Genomic DNA, 13,578 nt, shown 5'->3' with positions numbered 1-13,578 from the left:
TTTCCTCTCAAGTAAAAAAGCCATGGAGAGGCTGAGGCAGAAGAATTAATTCTGAGCGCTCTTCCTTAAATTTAAGAATATGCGTTACCCTTTGTTTTCCCAATCAGTCGTGTCTTTGGGGAAAGAAAGGGTGCCAGTGTGGACCTAATTCCTTCCGTGATTTCAGGCTGCCACCAGTGCGTTTGAAGGTTAAATGCGTAAAAGGTGAGCTGAATCATGACTGCATTCCTTCCACTATGATGATGATCACAGATGCAAAGACCAGAAGGAGAGATGACTTGGCACCTGAACAAGCCAATGGATGGTTACTTCCCCCACAAAGTAAACAGTGAAATGAGAAAAGATCTGTGTGACAAAGCCAATTTTTCAGCACAGAAGTGCACACTCTCCCTTCTTCCCGCAGCTAGAAAGCGGGCAGGAAAAGAATTAGATGATTGAACTTTTCCCATGGCCAGCAGCTACATCGAGCTGTATTTAATGTGACATGTAAAATCTCTGTCCTGACTTAAGCAAATTCTGGTTTTATAACTTAAATATATGTGTATGCACAGTTGTTTAAATCCCTTTTAAAAATCTGACTCCACTGCTCTCATCTTCCAATATATTCAATATATCCAACATATGCACTACTGTATGTCCTACGTATTAATGCCTTTGCACAACAAGCATAACAGCACGTTTGGAAAACAACGGGAGGAAAATGAGCAGAATAAAAAAAAAAAAAAAATTATTACGCACAGCAGCTTGTGAAGGTGATGAAGACGATGGTGTTAAGATACCAATAAGCCCTGAGGTAAGAGAGAGCCTCCTGCCCTCTGCTATGGTGGACTCCTTGAAAGGCTCCATTTTGGATGATTTAGGGGCATTGGAGTAAGTCTTGCTGAGTATCTTGTGATTCTTCAATCCATCCAATTCTTCCATTCTAAGATTACTGGAGTAGGACCTGCTTAAAAGTTTGTGTGGCTTCAAGGTGCTGTTGTGCTCACAGCGAGGATCCCCAGAACATGACCTATTTAACAGCTTATGAGGCTTTAAAGTGATGCATTCCTCCTGCTTGATGGCGGCAGAGCAAGAACGGTTCAACAGTTTGTGCGATTTAATAGCCATTGTCTGTTCAGCCCTAGGGTCACTCGACAACGAGCGGCCAAAGGTTCTGTGAGATTTTGTGGCACACATATCTTCTGCCTTCACTGTGCTAGAGCAAGTCCTTCTTAGTAGCTTGTGAGTTTTGGAGATGCCATCCTGTTCTGACTTCAGTTTTGATTTATTTTTACCACAGCCAGGTGGAGGATAACTTGGCGACCTTAAAAATAAAGAAGAAGACAAAATGGAGAATAATAAAATTCCTGGGTAAATCAGCAAGACCACACATATGTAAAAATTGAGTGCCAACTGTCTTTCGCTAGTGATAAATGCAGGCCAACATTAAAAAAATGGGCAATTGTTTTTAGGACTAATTTTCCAATACCAAAAAGACAACTTATTCTTATTTACACACAAGATCACCAATCAAAAAGATAACTAACTACTTCAGTAGAAGTTAGAGCTGTATTTTTACAGCTCTTTGTAAACGTCTTTATGCTGCTAAACAAACCATTTATAGAGGAAATTATCTTTGAAATGAAAACCACATATTTCACATGAGATTAATACACATTTTCCTTATCAATATCTATCTTTCCTACGGAATCATCATGACACGTTCCCATTAAAGTTATTGTCTTCTGGACACAGCATAACAAATTCGATGTCCAGATCCAATGGAAGATATAATGAGCAGTGAAACTCACTCATTATAATGATAATAATCTGGGTGCTTTGTGGAAGGCAATCTGATCCTATTTTAGACAAATTCTAGCTCTATAATACTAGAAATGAGAATGTGAAGGACATAAATTATGAATGCAGAAAGTAAAGACCAAAAGGTTTTTACAAAGCAACGTTCACATGAACTGTCACATTTCTATAAGGTTCACATTCACTGGAAAGCAAGAACATGTTACAGGTATGACGAATCATTTTTCTATGCTTTATAAGCAACCACAATCTTTGGAGTATTTTTGGGGCTTATATTGAATAGAAAAGAAGTTAAAGCCCAAGGGAGGAGGCCGGCAGGTTTCTCCACCCTGTTAGCAAGCGGTGACAGTAGAAGATGCATGTGGAGGCTGCTGACTCACTGTTGCAGTTGGTTCACCACCACACTCCTGCAGACAGGATGTAGGATGTAGGAATGGTGCTCTAGGAAGAGAGGGGGTCCCTGCATTTGGGCTGAGACATCTTTGGACAGGCACTGCAGCAGCAGCCAAATCAAGAGGAGAAAGACTGGGCTGGCTTTTTATGCCCTTTCTGAAAAAAAACCCAAAAAACAAACCCCAAGCTACAGCCTGCACTAGGTGACAGTGTGTGGCATGGTAGGGAATGGGTAAGTGTTCTACCTAAAACACCACCTTCCTCTTCTACCTTTGAAAAGACAAATAATCTTTTGTCATCTTTGACATTCTTCCCTTCTTCAGTGTGAGTGATCACCATACTCCCTCTCTTTACACACAGAATTCAGAATGGCAAAATTCATCAAAAAGAAGGAATGTTCAAAGAAGCATTCAACTTAAATACACAGGAGGGGTGATCTGTCAACCTTTCATAAGCAGTACAACATGCTAGAGTAAATAGTCACATTTCTGACAGAGGCAAAATCAGAGCCTGATTTTACATACACTTAAGAGTATAAGTAACTAGCAGAAGTAATAATGAATTCAAATGAACTATTCACCAACTACTTATTTTTTTAATGCCTTTGTTCTTTGAAATTCTATGACTGCATTTTAGAAGTGGTGAACGTTAAGGAACTCAAACAGTAGAGAGGGGTGGGTGCTCACCAGGTCTAAAGATCCATCTTTCATTAATGAACATTCTAGTCTTAAAAACCTAAAAATACACACAGCTGTGGAAAGAACAGCTAGACAGCAACAAAATTTTATATATATGTAGTATATATGTTATATATTACTTGTATATATCACTTATATTTATAGTTTTGCTATTCAAGTACAGTCAAATGCTACCAAGCTATAAAGATAGAAATACAACACATTAAATAATTTCCAATTCTAGATGAAACACAGCTGTTTCAGAGAGCAGGGCACTGAAATGCTTTACCATCAAATAGTCTTAGAAACTGCAGTAGTACTTAGTTCATTTTTGATGCCATGCAAGGTGAGGACTGGAAACCCATGAGGTAAGATATAAATAGAGCACTTCTCTGTGCAGAAAAGTCAACATTTCACCTTGTGAAGTCTGCTGTGGATTTTGAACAGAATATGGTGGTAACAGCTCATTTTCCTTGCTATTACCTGCGCAATGTAGAAAAGATGTGCAGAGGGGACTTCATCTTTTTGTCAGACATCTTCTTATTGTGCGTACAATTAGATTTCTCTTTGCTGTTCTTCCACTGCTGTGTAACAAATGTCTGCATGATTCTGCAAATTAAGAAAGAAAAAAAGATTTTCTTATCCTAGCCAAGACACACTCACTTTAATACTGCATCTCTCTGTTCACCACATAGGTGACACGATGCAATGTCCTCACTCTACAGGCAGAGTTTTTCTGTCATGTATGTGAACTGATGATTGGGTGCCTCAGCTCCCAAAAAATGCTTTTTTTTTCTCATGTAAAACTAATTTACATGGAACTCTTATTGAGAATACAGTCTGCGCAAACAACCACTGCAAGACTTATGCAGGTATGCTTCTCATGGAGATCTAGAGACAAACTGACTCAAAGGCATCCCATCCACCTCTAAGTGTCTGTCTCAGACTACAGAGGTAAGCTACAGCATCCACACTGCTCAAGTAGGAGCATATTCTTCTAAGGCACAAACATGAAGGTAGGGATGTCAAATATTACGCTACCTAAAGAGGGCTTACAGAGAAGACAAAGCCAAACACTTCCCCAAGCTGGACAGCAAAAGGCAATGGTCACAAATTGTAGCTAGGAAAGCTAAAAAACATAAAGGCTATAAAAATAAGACATCTGCAAGAAGAGTGGTTAAGTACAATAGGTTGCCCACAAAGGCTGGAGTTTTCACAAAGACTATGCCTCTGTGACATAAGCTCTGAGTGAACTAATCTAACTTTGAAGTTAGTGTTACTTGGAGCAGGAGGTTATACTGGGTGACCTCCAGTAGCTCCTTCCAAGCCAAACTACTCTGTGACACTAGTCTAGCAGTGGAGGGCTTTGAGTGATAAAGTCAAAGTGGAAGTTGGTACAGACTTTATTGAAAATTCAGTGAATCTTCAAAGATTATTATCCTGTTGCAACAGCCATGAGAGGCCATGGGGTTCATGGGTATTCTGACTTCTGCTCAACTGTGAATTATGCAGCTGTGTCCTTGAAAACATTTTATGGGAGCCTTCAGTAATTACCCAGTGCACAAATCAGAGACAGTGCAAGTACTGAAACATTTTAAGAGACTGTTCAAGTTTGGGGAGCTTTTTTTTCTTTTTCTTCAAGTCATGTACCATAGAGATTTTAGTAATACTGCTTCATTTGTAAAATTATGAAAATGCTGCACTGGACTTTTGTAAACACTATAACATAATTTTATTTTTTTTTTTTTCCTTAAGAGATTCTTAATGTTGTAATGGTCAAATATTAAAGCCTATACTCTTTTCATTTTCTTACACATATACAAGCATATGTGAAAAGACAACTCAGCAAAATTTTATTAAATTAAATTGTACCATGAATACATGAAATTGCTCATTTTTGCAACTATTCTTCCCTCTTGTCCTCAAAATGTGGATGGCCTAATTACTGTGGCATATCCTACAGGCCACTACAAAAGCATAGCCCCCTTAGGGCATGCATGATGCTAAAAAAGATTCCTGCTCCAGAGGCTTCACTATCTAAGCAGAACACTCCTAGCTACAGTCTTTTGAACTTCTGTAGCTTACTTCCTAAATGGCAGCAAAGTGACAGAAAACCCTGGCAGGCACCACAAATCAGGTTCTCCCCAACAACTGTCAAAACTGAACTTAAAAAGGTAAATCTGGTTATTTTTGGTTTATAGGAAAACAGTTTCAAAACACTTTGATCCAACCAACCTGACAACCTGTGAATTTTATCCTAGTTGACATGGTCCAGAAACTAAAGAGTGTAATATTTGCCTAAAAACAGGAGTTTACACTTTTCTACACTTACTTTTTCAGCTGATGTCCCAGCCCAAATCTTTCCTTAGTAGAGATCTGAAATACATCCACAGTTGGCACTATGGAAAAAGAAGACATTGTTGATAGTATGAACTTACATCAATAATAAAAAACTCATGACTATACAAGTCATATTGAAAGACCTTTACTATAGAGAATGACATTGAAGCAATGGTGAAAGCAGACATGTAATCTAAGCGTATTAGGAAATTAATGGTCCTTTTTGGAATATCAGTAATTTTACAAATGAGTATTTTAGAAACTGAATTCCCCCAAATTTATCTGTTCCCACTAATTTTAATTACAAAAATGTGGGGTTTTTTAATATTATGCAAGTACTAGAGAGCAGCATCAGATTAAACATATCTGAACTGGTAATTCATCTTACCGAGTCTCTTAAAGGTTTTTTCAAATAAGTAGTCATTACACACTACATTTCCTGTGACTATTGAGAAAACTTAGAGTCGAATAAACTGAATTAATTAGTATCTGGATTTTCTTTATGAGTACGTTTTAATACAAGATAAGTAATAGTCATCTAAGTGATATATGAATTCCAATGGCCAAGGATTACCATGAGCTTTCCTCAAGACCTGTCCTAACATTGGTATATCCATATCTGTCTGTCAGAAAACTGAAAGTGTACATGGTGAAGGCTGGAAATTAGCTCCTGGTACTACTAAAATCCTTTAATAACATTTACTAGATAGAAGTGGCAGATGGAATACAGCACTTGTTGAGAAAGCCTCAGGTCCTCAACACAGGACAACAGCCAACACATATTACAAGCATGAATAGACTTTACACTTCATATTACATAAGGTGGCAATGACTATAGTAAAATTAAAAAATAATTAAAACAAAAAATCTGTGATTGATTCCAATTTTATCAGAAAAAGTAAAACAGTATTTTAGAATCGGTATTATTCTCATCACTGAGAAATCCAGATTTATTCAGAATGTAAAAATTTATCCTTTAATTTTGCTTTAATCAATTAAATTTTAAAATAAAATACAATATACCCAAACTGGCCATCCAATTTCACTTAGTTCAAAGCCCTGCAGATACCCTTTCTGTAATGTTATTATTCAAATACAATCTCATATTTTAAAGACAAAATAATGATTTTTTTCAGAAAGGATTAATAATTTGATCAGGAGTAGCAATGCCTTTAGATTATCAAATTTAGAACACATAGTAGGGGGGGAATCATCATACGTAGACCAGCAACCTTAAAATCTAACATCTAACATCTAAACTCTACAGCCAGAGGAGACAGCTCAGAACCTCCAGAGGCTAATTCAACTTCATCTAAGATAGGTTTCTAAGGCACATATTTAAGAGGGAAGAGGAATTCACACAGAGTGTTGCTAACACAAAACATGGTGGACCACATTGTCCTTTTCCGGTAAATAAAGAGACATGGCTGCAGCAGCCACTGAGCTTATAAAACCAGTACGAGCGAAGCACTTGCCTCTGGCCCTGATCTTGCCTTTCTTGGTACTCAGGCACTCCCATAATCTGTCAGCTGCAGGACTGGGAACTAAGCTTCCCGTTTTAACCTTGTCAATGGTGCAGAAGATATCCTGTTGTTACTTCCCATTTCATTAGATCATTTCTTGCTGCATGCTGCTCTTCATGCTTCACCTTCTCTTATTTGCTGCACTTTTTTATTTTTTAAATTACATTTTGATAGAAATATTTTGAATACCAACACTGTTACCTGCTATGGTAAATACATATTTTAAGATCTGCATATTTACAAAAAAAGATTGAAGCAATAAAATACAAAAACAGCAAAACTGAATTAAAAAAAACAAACAACAAACCTGATGTAATGAATTGCTTATTTGAATGAACAGAATATAGCTTACAGTTAGCATTGGCAGTCAACATATCCTATAAAAATAGCTCATTGGGACAGATTTTACTAAACATATTATGACTGGAAATATCTATTTATTTTCCAGAGGCAGAATTCTTCCACAGATACAAGCTTGAACTGACAGCTTGCACTGGAGGCCTCCAAAGTCAGGCAAGTTATGATCCAAACTGCAACTTAGTTCTGACTTCCTACAGTAAAAATGTATCTGAAGTTGACTTTTGCATACAATTGTTTACAAATCTTCAAAATCAGTTGATTCTTCAGGAGTTTGACTTTTACTCTCATGAGGAAACTTTACTCACTTAACAGTTCATTCAAATCTAAAGATTCCCAGAGTTCACACAGTCATATAGAAATCAGAAGCTGAAAGGATAATAATTATCATGGCCTGATTCTTCAAAGGTATGTGAAAGGCATATTAATGTGCTGCACAGGTCTGTGTATGTATACCCTATGAGTGATATCTCATGTCAGATGATCTCTGACTTCCAAAATCAGGAAATCACACATTAGAAACTGTAGATCTTTATTCCTTAACCCTGGTTCCTAGGGGAAGCAGTTGCATTTCAAATGATACCAGGAAAACAAGTTCCAAAAATCAACCCATGAAAGTATAAATTAGATATCCCTGCCATTATTGAGAACCTAGTCATGCAAATATATATATGTAAGCACAAGTTCAAACCAGTAGGACTGCTCTCAGTAGATCTAAGCACCTGCAGGGTCAAAGATTTGGCAGCGAATGAGTATCTAACATCTAGTACGTGGCTCAGATCAAGACACCACACAAAGCACATAAAGAATACACATGAGACTAACCTGGACCATTTAAGTACTGTGTAAGAGAACAGTGCAATCGCACTATTATAGGCTCTGTGCGAATTACATCCCAAGCCACAGCAATCTCTTCCTAGTTCAAGAAAAAAAGAAAACAATAGACACATTAGCAATCATGAGGAACTGCTGCATTTTGTCAGTCTACCTTAGGGTTGTTATAAACACCATCCATCCATTTACCCTCTTGTGGAATATCTACTACAACTTTAACCTTGAGACTTAGGACAAACTGTTGCCTCCTGATGCCCCTAAAGCAGTATTAGACTGCTTCCAGCTGTAAAGTATGCCCATTTAAACTGAGCACAGGTTTATACACAACACTACATCTACAGTGCAGGCAGATGCATTCCCATCTATCAAGAGATGCTGCTTCAAAGCTGAGAAGCAAAGGAGCAAATAAAGATGGAAAGGAAACTCATTTCAACACAGGACAAAGGAAACTTTTGCTCCTTAAGACTGATTAAATAATTCAAAGTATGATCAGATTTTATTCCATTTTAGAAAAGTCCAAGAACAATTATCTTCTATGCTGTGCTGTCCTGAGAATATGACATATCCGTACAGAAGCTAATGATGCCCCTAAAAGCACTAATTTTTATTCTCTAGAGAACAGGCAGTTACTGCACTGATGAGGTGAGGAAGTGTGGAGCTAATGACAGCATAACTGTTACAGAAGCCACACTGCCAGTTGACAGCACCATTGTCCTGTGTCTCCTTTGCCACTCAAGCCTCTCCCTAATCAGCTGCAGATGTTGAGAAGCACAGAGGAGAGCTCCAGCCAAGGTCTTCTTCCCTCCAGGATTCCATGAAATGCTTTCACCTAACTAATGTCTAGGATAGCAAAAAAAAGAAATGTATTTCATTTATAACAGTTAAAATATTTACCATTCAAAAGTATGTTTGAAAGGAAATACACATGCAGTAAATAAAATTCTACAAAGCATTTTAACAATGTGATCATAAAAGGAAAAGGAAACCTTTTCACTGAGTAGCAATCAATAACGTGTCAGCCACTTGTGAAGATCAAGTCTCTGAAAAAGGAAATTCTCAGTGGTTGTCTAGAAAGTCTGATGTGTAGCAGAATTAAATGGGTATTAATGTTCATTATGTAATTCTGTGATTAGATTACTTACATCAAGAAAGCTAACATCAATATGTAGATCAATATCTACATCATCAATGGCTCCATATTCCCTGAAAGGAAAGAATTACATTACATTAGAGCTCTTTAAGATACTCCTCAGCCCAGGAGTACTTATAACAGGAAAGATTTTTTTAAAGGATAAACTTGTCTGTAAAATCAGAATGGTTATAAAACACATATTTACATAGACTGAATCAATATTCCCAGTGGGTGACCGTCTGTTGCACTGAAACTTTCTTTCACTGGATCTTGCGGAATCCTTTTTTCTACTAATTCCCTCAAATTCTCTCTCCATTGCTGCTATGTATTTTTGTCTCACATATTGCACACATAAATCAAGAAAACGATAATGGTCACACACTGCTTCTATTTATGACAAAAGAAAACCGTAGTTAATTTTCAAAAGTATTTCAGGTTAACAGTCAGTAACCTAAGGAGAGGCTTGAGATAAATCATTGAAGCCAAATACAACATAGCCTAGAGGGTGGCATATCATACCTGTGGGATTGCTTCATACTTTCTCGCATTTGTTTCTCAAAATACAAAGATTGCCCTGTAATGCGCTCAAGGCAATAGTTACCTTATTTTATCTGTTATGTATAGTACTGCTGGAATTCCCGAGGTTCAGATATAACTTATGCTCACAGGTGTTTCATTGCCATCTCAAATCTGACATTTAAAATGTGACTTTTCTGCCTCCTATTTTCTGACTCATTCTGATTGCCCTCCCCCAATGTACTTGAAGACTCCTGAAAAATAGGGCTAGAAAATACTTATTCATACACCTCAATAAAAAATTGTTTTCCTTTTCATTTAAATTACTTAAGTGGAAAATACTGTACAAGTGCAATCACTCTCAGGTTTTCACAGATTAGCTTCTAGTCACTACGTTTTTTTCTTTACACTGCATTTATATCCTTGTTCTCACAGTGACTTCCACTTTTTTCTATTAAACTAGACTAAGACAGTGCATAGTAGGAGTTGTGCATAAATAAACTGACAAAGTAATTTTTAAATACAAACATATTTTTGTGAATATAACTGTCTCCTACCAAAGTGGCCTCTCAGCCCATGGTAGGACCTAGCTCACTCTGGAAATGATCTGGAAATGATCACCTCTTGTGAAGTTTGGTGGAGTGAAGCCCTTCCACCAAACCTCAGCATCCCAATTGTTCTCCCTGCTAAGGGCAAACCCAAAGTCTCTCTCTAGATCAGATGTGTCCACACATCACACATAAAGGGCAGGCAAATGGCTGGGCAGGTTACCTGTAGGCTTCTCAGCCACCCTGACAGCTGGCCCAGAGTCCGCTCATCCACAGCTATATCTACAAGCACTTGCTGAACTTCTACAGCTCACTGAAGACCTGCCTTTGAAACAGTGAATTTCCTCACCTACTGAATGGCTTAGCCACTATCCTACACAACAATGGCCTCAGATTTTTTTGTTAATTTTCCAGAAGATCCAAATAACAGATTGCTATGAACTCTTAAGTAACGTTTATGAACGCAGGCTGGTGTTACTCACATGACTGGGATTCAAAAGGCTGTGAACAAGCATAATTTTACAAATTAAACAGAAACACAGTTAAATTAATGAAACACATAAATATCAGTGTAAGAAAGGATAAGACAAAAATAAGTTATAACTGTGGAATTTCCATACTCACTGAAATCCCTTTGCCCCAACTCCATTACCGTCCTAGAAAATGGATTTTAGACACAGGATGCTGACTCTAGTTGTACTTCCCCAAGCTGAAAAGGGGGGAAGAAATGTTTCCTTCCAGCACCTTCTGCCTAAAACGGCTCCATGAACATGTCTTGATTTTGCAGCTCCCAGAGGTCCTCTGTCCATCAATGCATAAGCAATGTAAATACATACTGAAGAGTTTGTCCAGAGGTCTTTCTCACAGCTTTTGTGGCCAGATTTCAAAGGGCAGTGGTGAAAAGCACACAGGTATAGGAATTTCACTTTTGTTTGTACAGTTTACTCTGTGAAAGCAAGAAGCTACGAGAAGAGGGTCAGCTGCCTAGGAAATATACATCTTGGTGGGTGTCATGCCAGACAGACTTCTCTCTCCACAGAGAAGTGGAGCTGCGGGAGATGCATGTAAATGAATTCTTAATGCTGTGTTTGTCATTTCCAAGAATTTACAAGTATTTTCAATTGCAAAATATTGGAAGAAGCATTAAAGCTTTCCACATGCCAAAAGTAGCCACAGATGCCAACTTATACTACAGTGAGCTCAAGGAGATCACGTTTCCAATGAAACAGTTGATTGAATAAATTTGATGCATTAAAGTTTTTGAAAGGTTACATATAATGTTTCAATTTTAGGAGCTTGATGGAGCCTATTATCAAGGTATTCTCAATTTCATAGATATCAGTTTGACAACTAAACATTTATCTCATTCATTTCTTAAACCCATAAACAACTATTTGGATTTCAGTTCCCCAGGTTCTTGAAATGTAATGAAATTTCCACTTAATTTGAAAAGGTATAGTACACAACAGTTGTAAACATGCTATCTCTTCTTAGACAAAAAACCCCAGAGTTTATTGTTTAAAGGTTAATGGGAATTGTTACTTGCAATATATGTATGCCTCAGGTTGTTATCTTCTGTGCATTTTATTACCTGGTTTGTAAGTCAACTGTGATATTTTCTCTGTATCTGACAGGTCTGTTACATCTTGCCTATCTATTATTTTTATGAAATTATTACGATTGCATAGATGGCAAATTAAGTTATAAAAGACCAGAAGCATATTAAAAATATCATTCAGCTATGTGCTGTGGTAGAATCATGCATGCTCATATATGCCCAATAGAATTTTTGTGTAATAACACTTTGTAATCTACCTCTGACTGAGCTTCCATCTCTTCCCTGTGTAGGATTCCTCAGATTCCCACAATTAAAAACTTTTCCTAAAATACAATCAAATTCCTGTTTGTTGCTAACACAGCTCGTTTCTTATTGTCTCATGATGACAATAGAGAACATTTGATCACTCCTCCTATCTACAAGCAGATTTTTTGTAGAAGAAGAACTGTTATTATGTCTTCTCTTTTTTACAGACTAGACAAATCCAATTTGTTCACTGTTTTCCTAGGGAAAACATTTACTAAATCTCTTACGATTCCTCTTGTTCACCTCCAGGGCAAAAGACACAGTATGATAGAAAAGGATTTTAACAAGGGTTTAGAGTAATGCTGAATAGTAATTTTCAACAAAATACAACAGCCTGATCAAATACTGACTGAAGTGCAAAAGACAATGATGTGTTAGAGGCTTCCAGGGCTTTTCTCAGCACAGCCAGTTGTTATCAGTACTCAACCACAAGAAGAGAAAGAAAACCAAACATCATTATTGCTAGCTGGTGGTGCTCCTTTTTTTTGCCATACAGTATGCAGAAATCACCAGAAGAGACTTGTGCTTTGGCAGTGAGGGAAGGTCCACATAGAAGTCAATTGCCAAAATGTTAAAGGTTCCACAATACAGAAAAGTCAATGACATACCTGAGAGATACTGCATTAGGTCCATAGATCTCTCTCACTGCTGTCAAATCAGCCTCCAGTTGTGGGTGCTTGTGAAGCTCTCCATCATAGCTAACCTACCAGGAAAAAAAATATCCTAGGAGTTCTTATGCACTTCTTTACTGGCACCTGACCTAGGCTCTTTAAAGTTCCCCTTGCAAAATATGCCGCATAAAGATTCCTTAATGCCGTGCTCAGAAAGGACACTGTGTTGATAAGCTGAAGTACTGAGATGGTCTGGCTCTGCTCAGCAATGAGATTTGCAAAGCAGGCACCTCTGCATCAATATTTTTTGAAATTCCCACTCGTCTTTGTGGGAAGAGAAACTGCAAAGGATTCATCCCTCTCTCCTGTCTTGTACTGGGGTTTGTTCTGGGACACTTGTGCATTTTACAACTGTTAAGTAGGAGAACAAGATCTCCCCAGTCCTATCAACCCAGTTCAACCACTACAGGACAAAGATTTGCTTCCTCTTGGTTGTTATCACACTCTTACTTATATTAGACACAGAATGGCTTGGGCTCAACAAGAGAAGTGTGAAAGTATTCTGTATACCATAGTGTTTCAGCATCTAAATTACATTTTTTCAGTCCTTCCATGGGCTGTATTCTATCCACCAGTGCAAAGATACAAGATGAAACAAACAAAAAAACAAACAAACAAACAAAACCCCAAAAGACTTTAAGTATTTTAACAGAGAAGGTACAAAGAAATATATTTAGACATCATCCCTATTTTTTTAAAACTCTACATGAAAAATGGTAACAGTTATGTTAGTGCTTATGTTATAAAGCAAAACTTGTGAGCTAGTACGGCTGGACCGTATGAAGTCAAAATAATTAATATCCACCTATCTTCTACAAGGAACAAAATACCTCTTTAGGCTTGTAACAATCTATTCACAATCAATTAATACTTTCTTGTTAAGCAATATGTTCCTGATTGTGTGAACCTAATTCTACTTCTTTACA

The 13,578-nt window shown here is 37.4% G+C and overlaps 1 protein-coding gene across 1 annotated transcript in view; it reads right to left on the bottom strand.

The window, feature by feature from the left end:
• PARP8 (poly(ADP-ribose) polymerase family member 8) overlaps window positions 1–13,578 on the bottom strand; it is a gene marked incomplete at its 5' end in the record, with an annotated part of 30,869 nt that overhangs the window by 4,273 nt on the left and 13,018 nt on the right. The window contains 6 exons of the mRNA XM_029084185.1: window positions 739–1,303; window positions 3,351–3,476; window positions 5,200–5,266; window positions 7,913–8,003; window positions 9,064–9,124; window positions 12,590–12,684. Coding sequence (XP_028940018.1) covers window positions 739–1,303; window positions 3,351–3,476; window positions 5,200–5,266; window positions 7,913–8,003; window positions 9,064–9,124; window positions 12,590–12,684 — 1,005 coding nt within the window. The remainder of the gene's footprint in view (window positions 1–738; window positions 1,304–3,350; window positions 3,477–5,199; window positions 5,267–7,912; window positions 8,004–9,063; window positions 9,125–12,589; window positions 12,685–13,578) is intronic.

The sequence above is a fragment of the Antrostomus carolinensis genome, unplaced genomic scaffold (genome assembly GCF_000700745.2).
Source record: "Antrostomus carolinensis isolate BGI_N321 unplaced genomic scaffold, ASM70074v2 scaffold23683, whole genome shotgun sequence".
NCBI classification, from domain to species: domain Eukaryota; kingdom Metazoa; phylum Chordata; class Aves; order Caprimulgiformes; family Caprimulgidae; genus Antrostomus; species Antrostomus carolinensis.
Note: the sequence above shows the minus strand (reverse complement) of the source record. Positions and strands in the feature narration are given on the sequence as shown.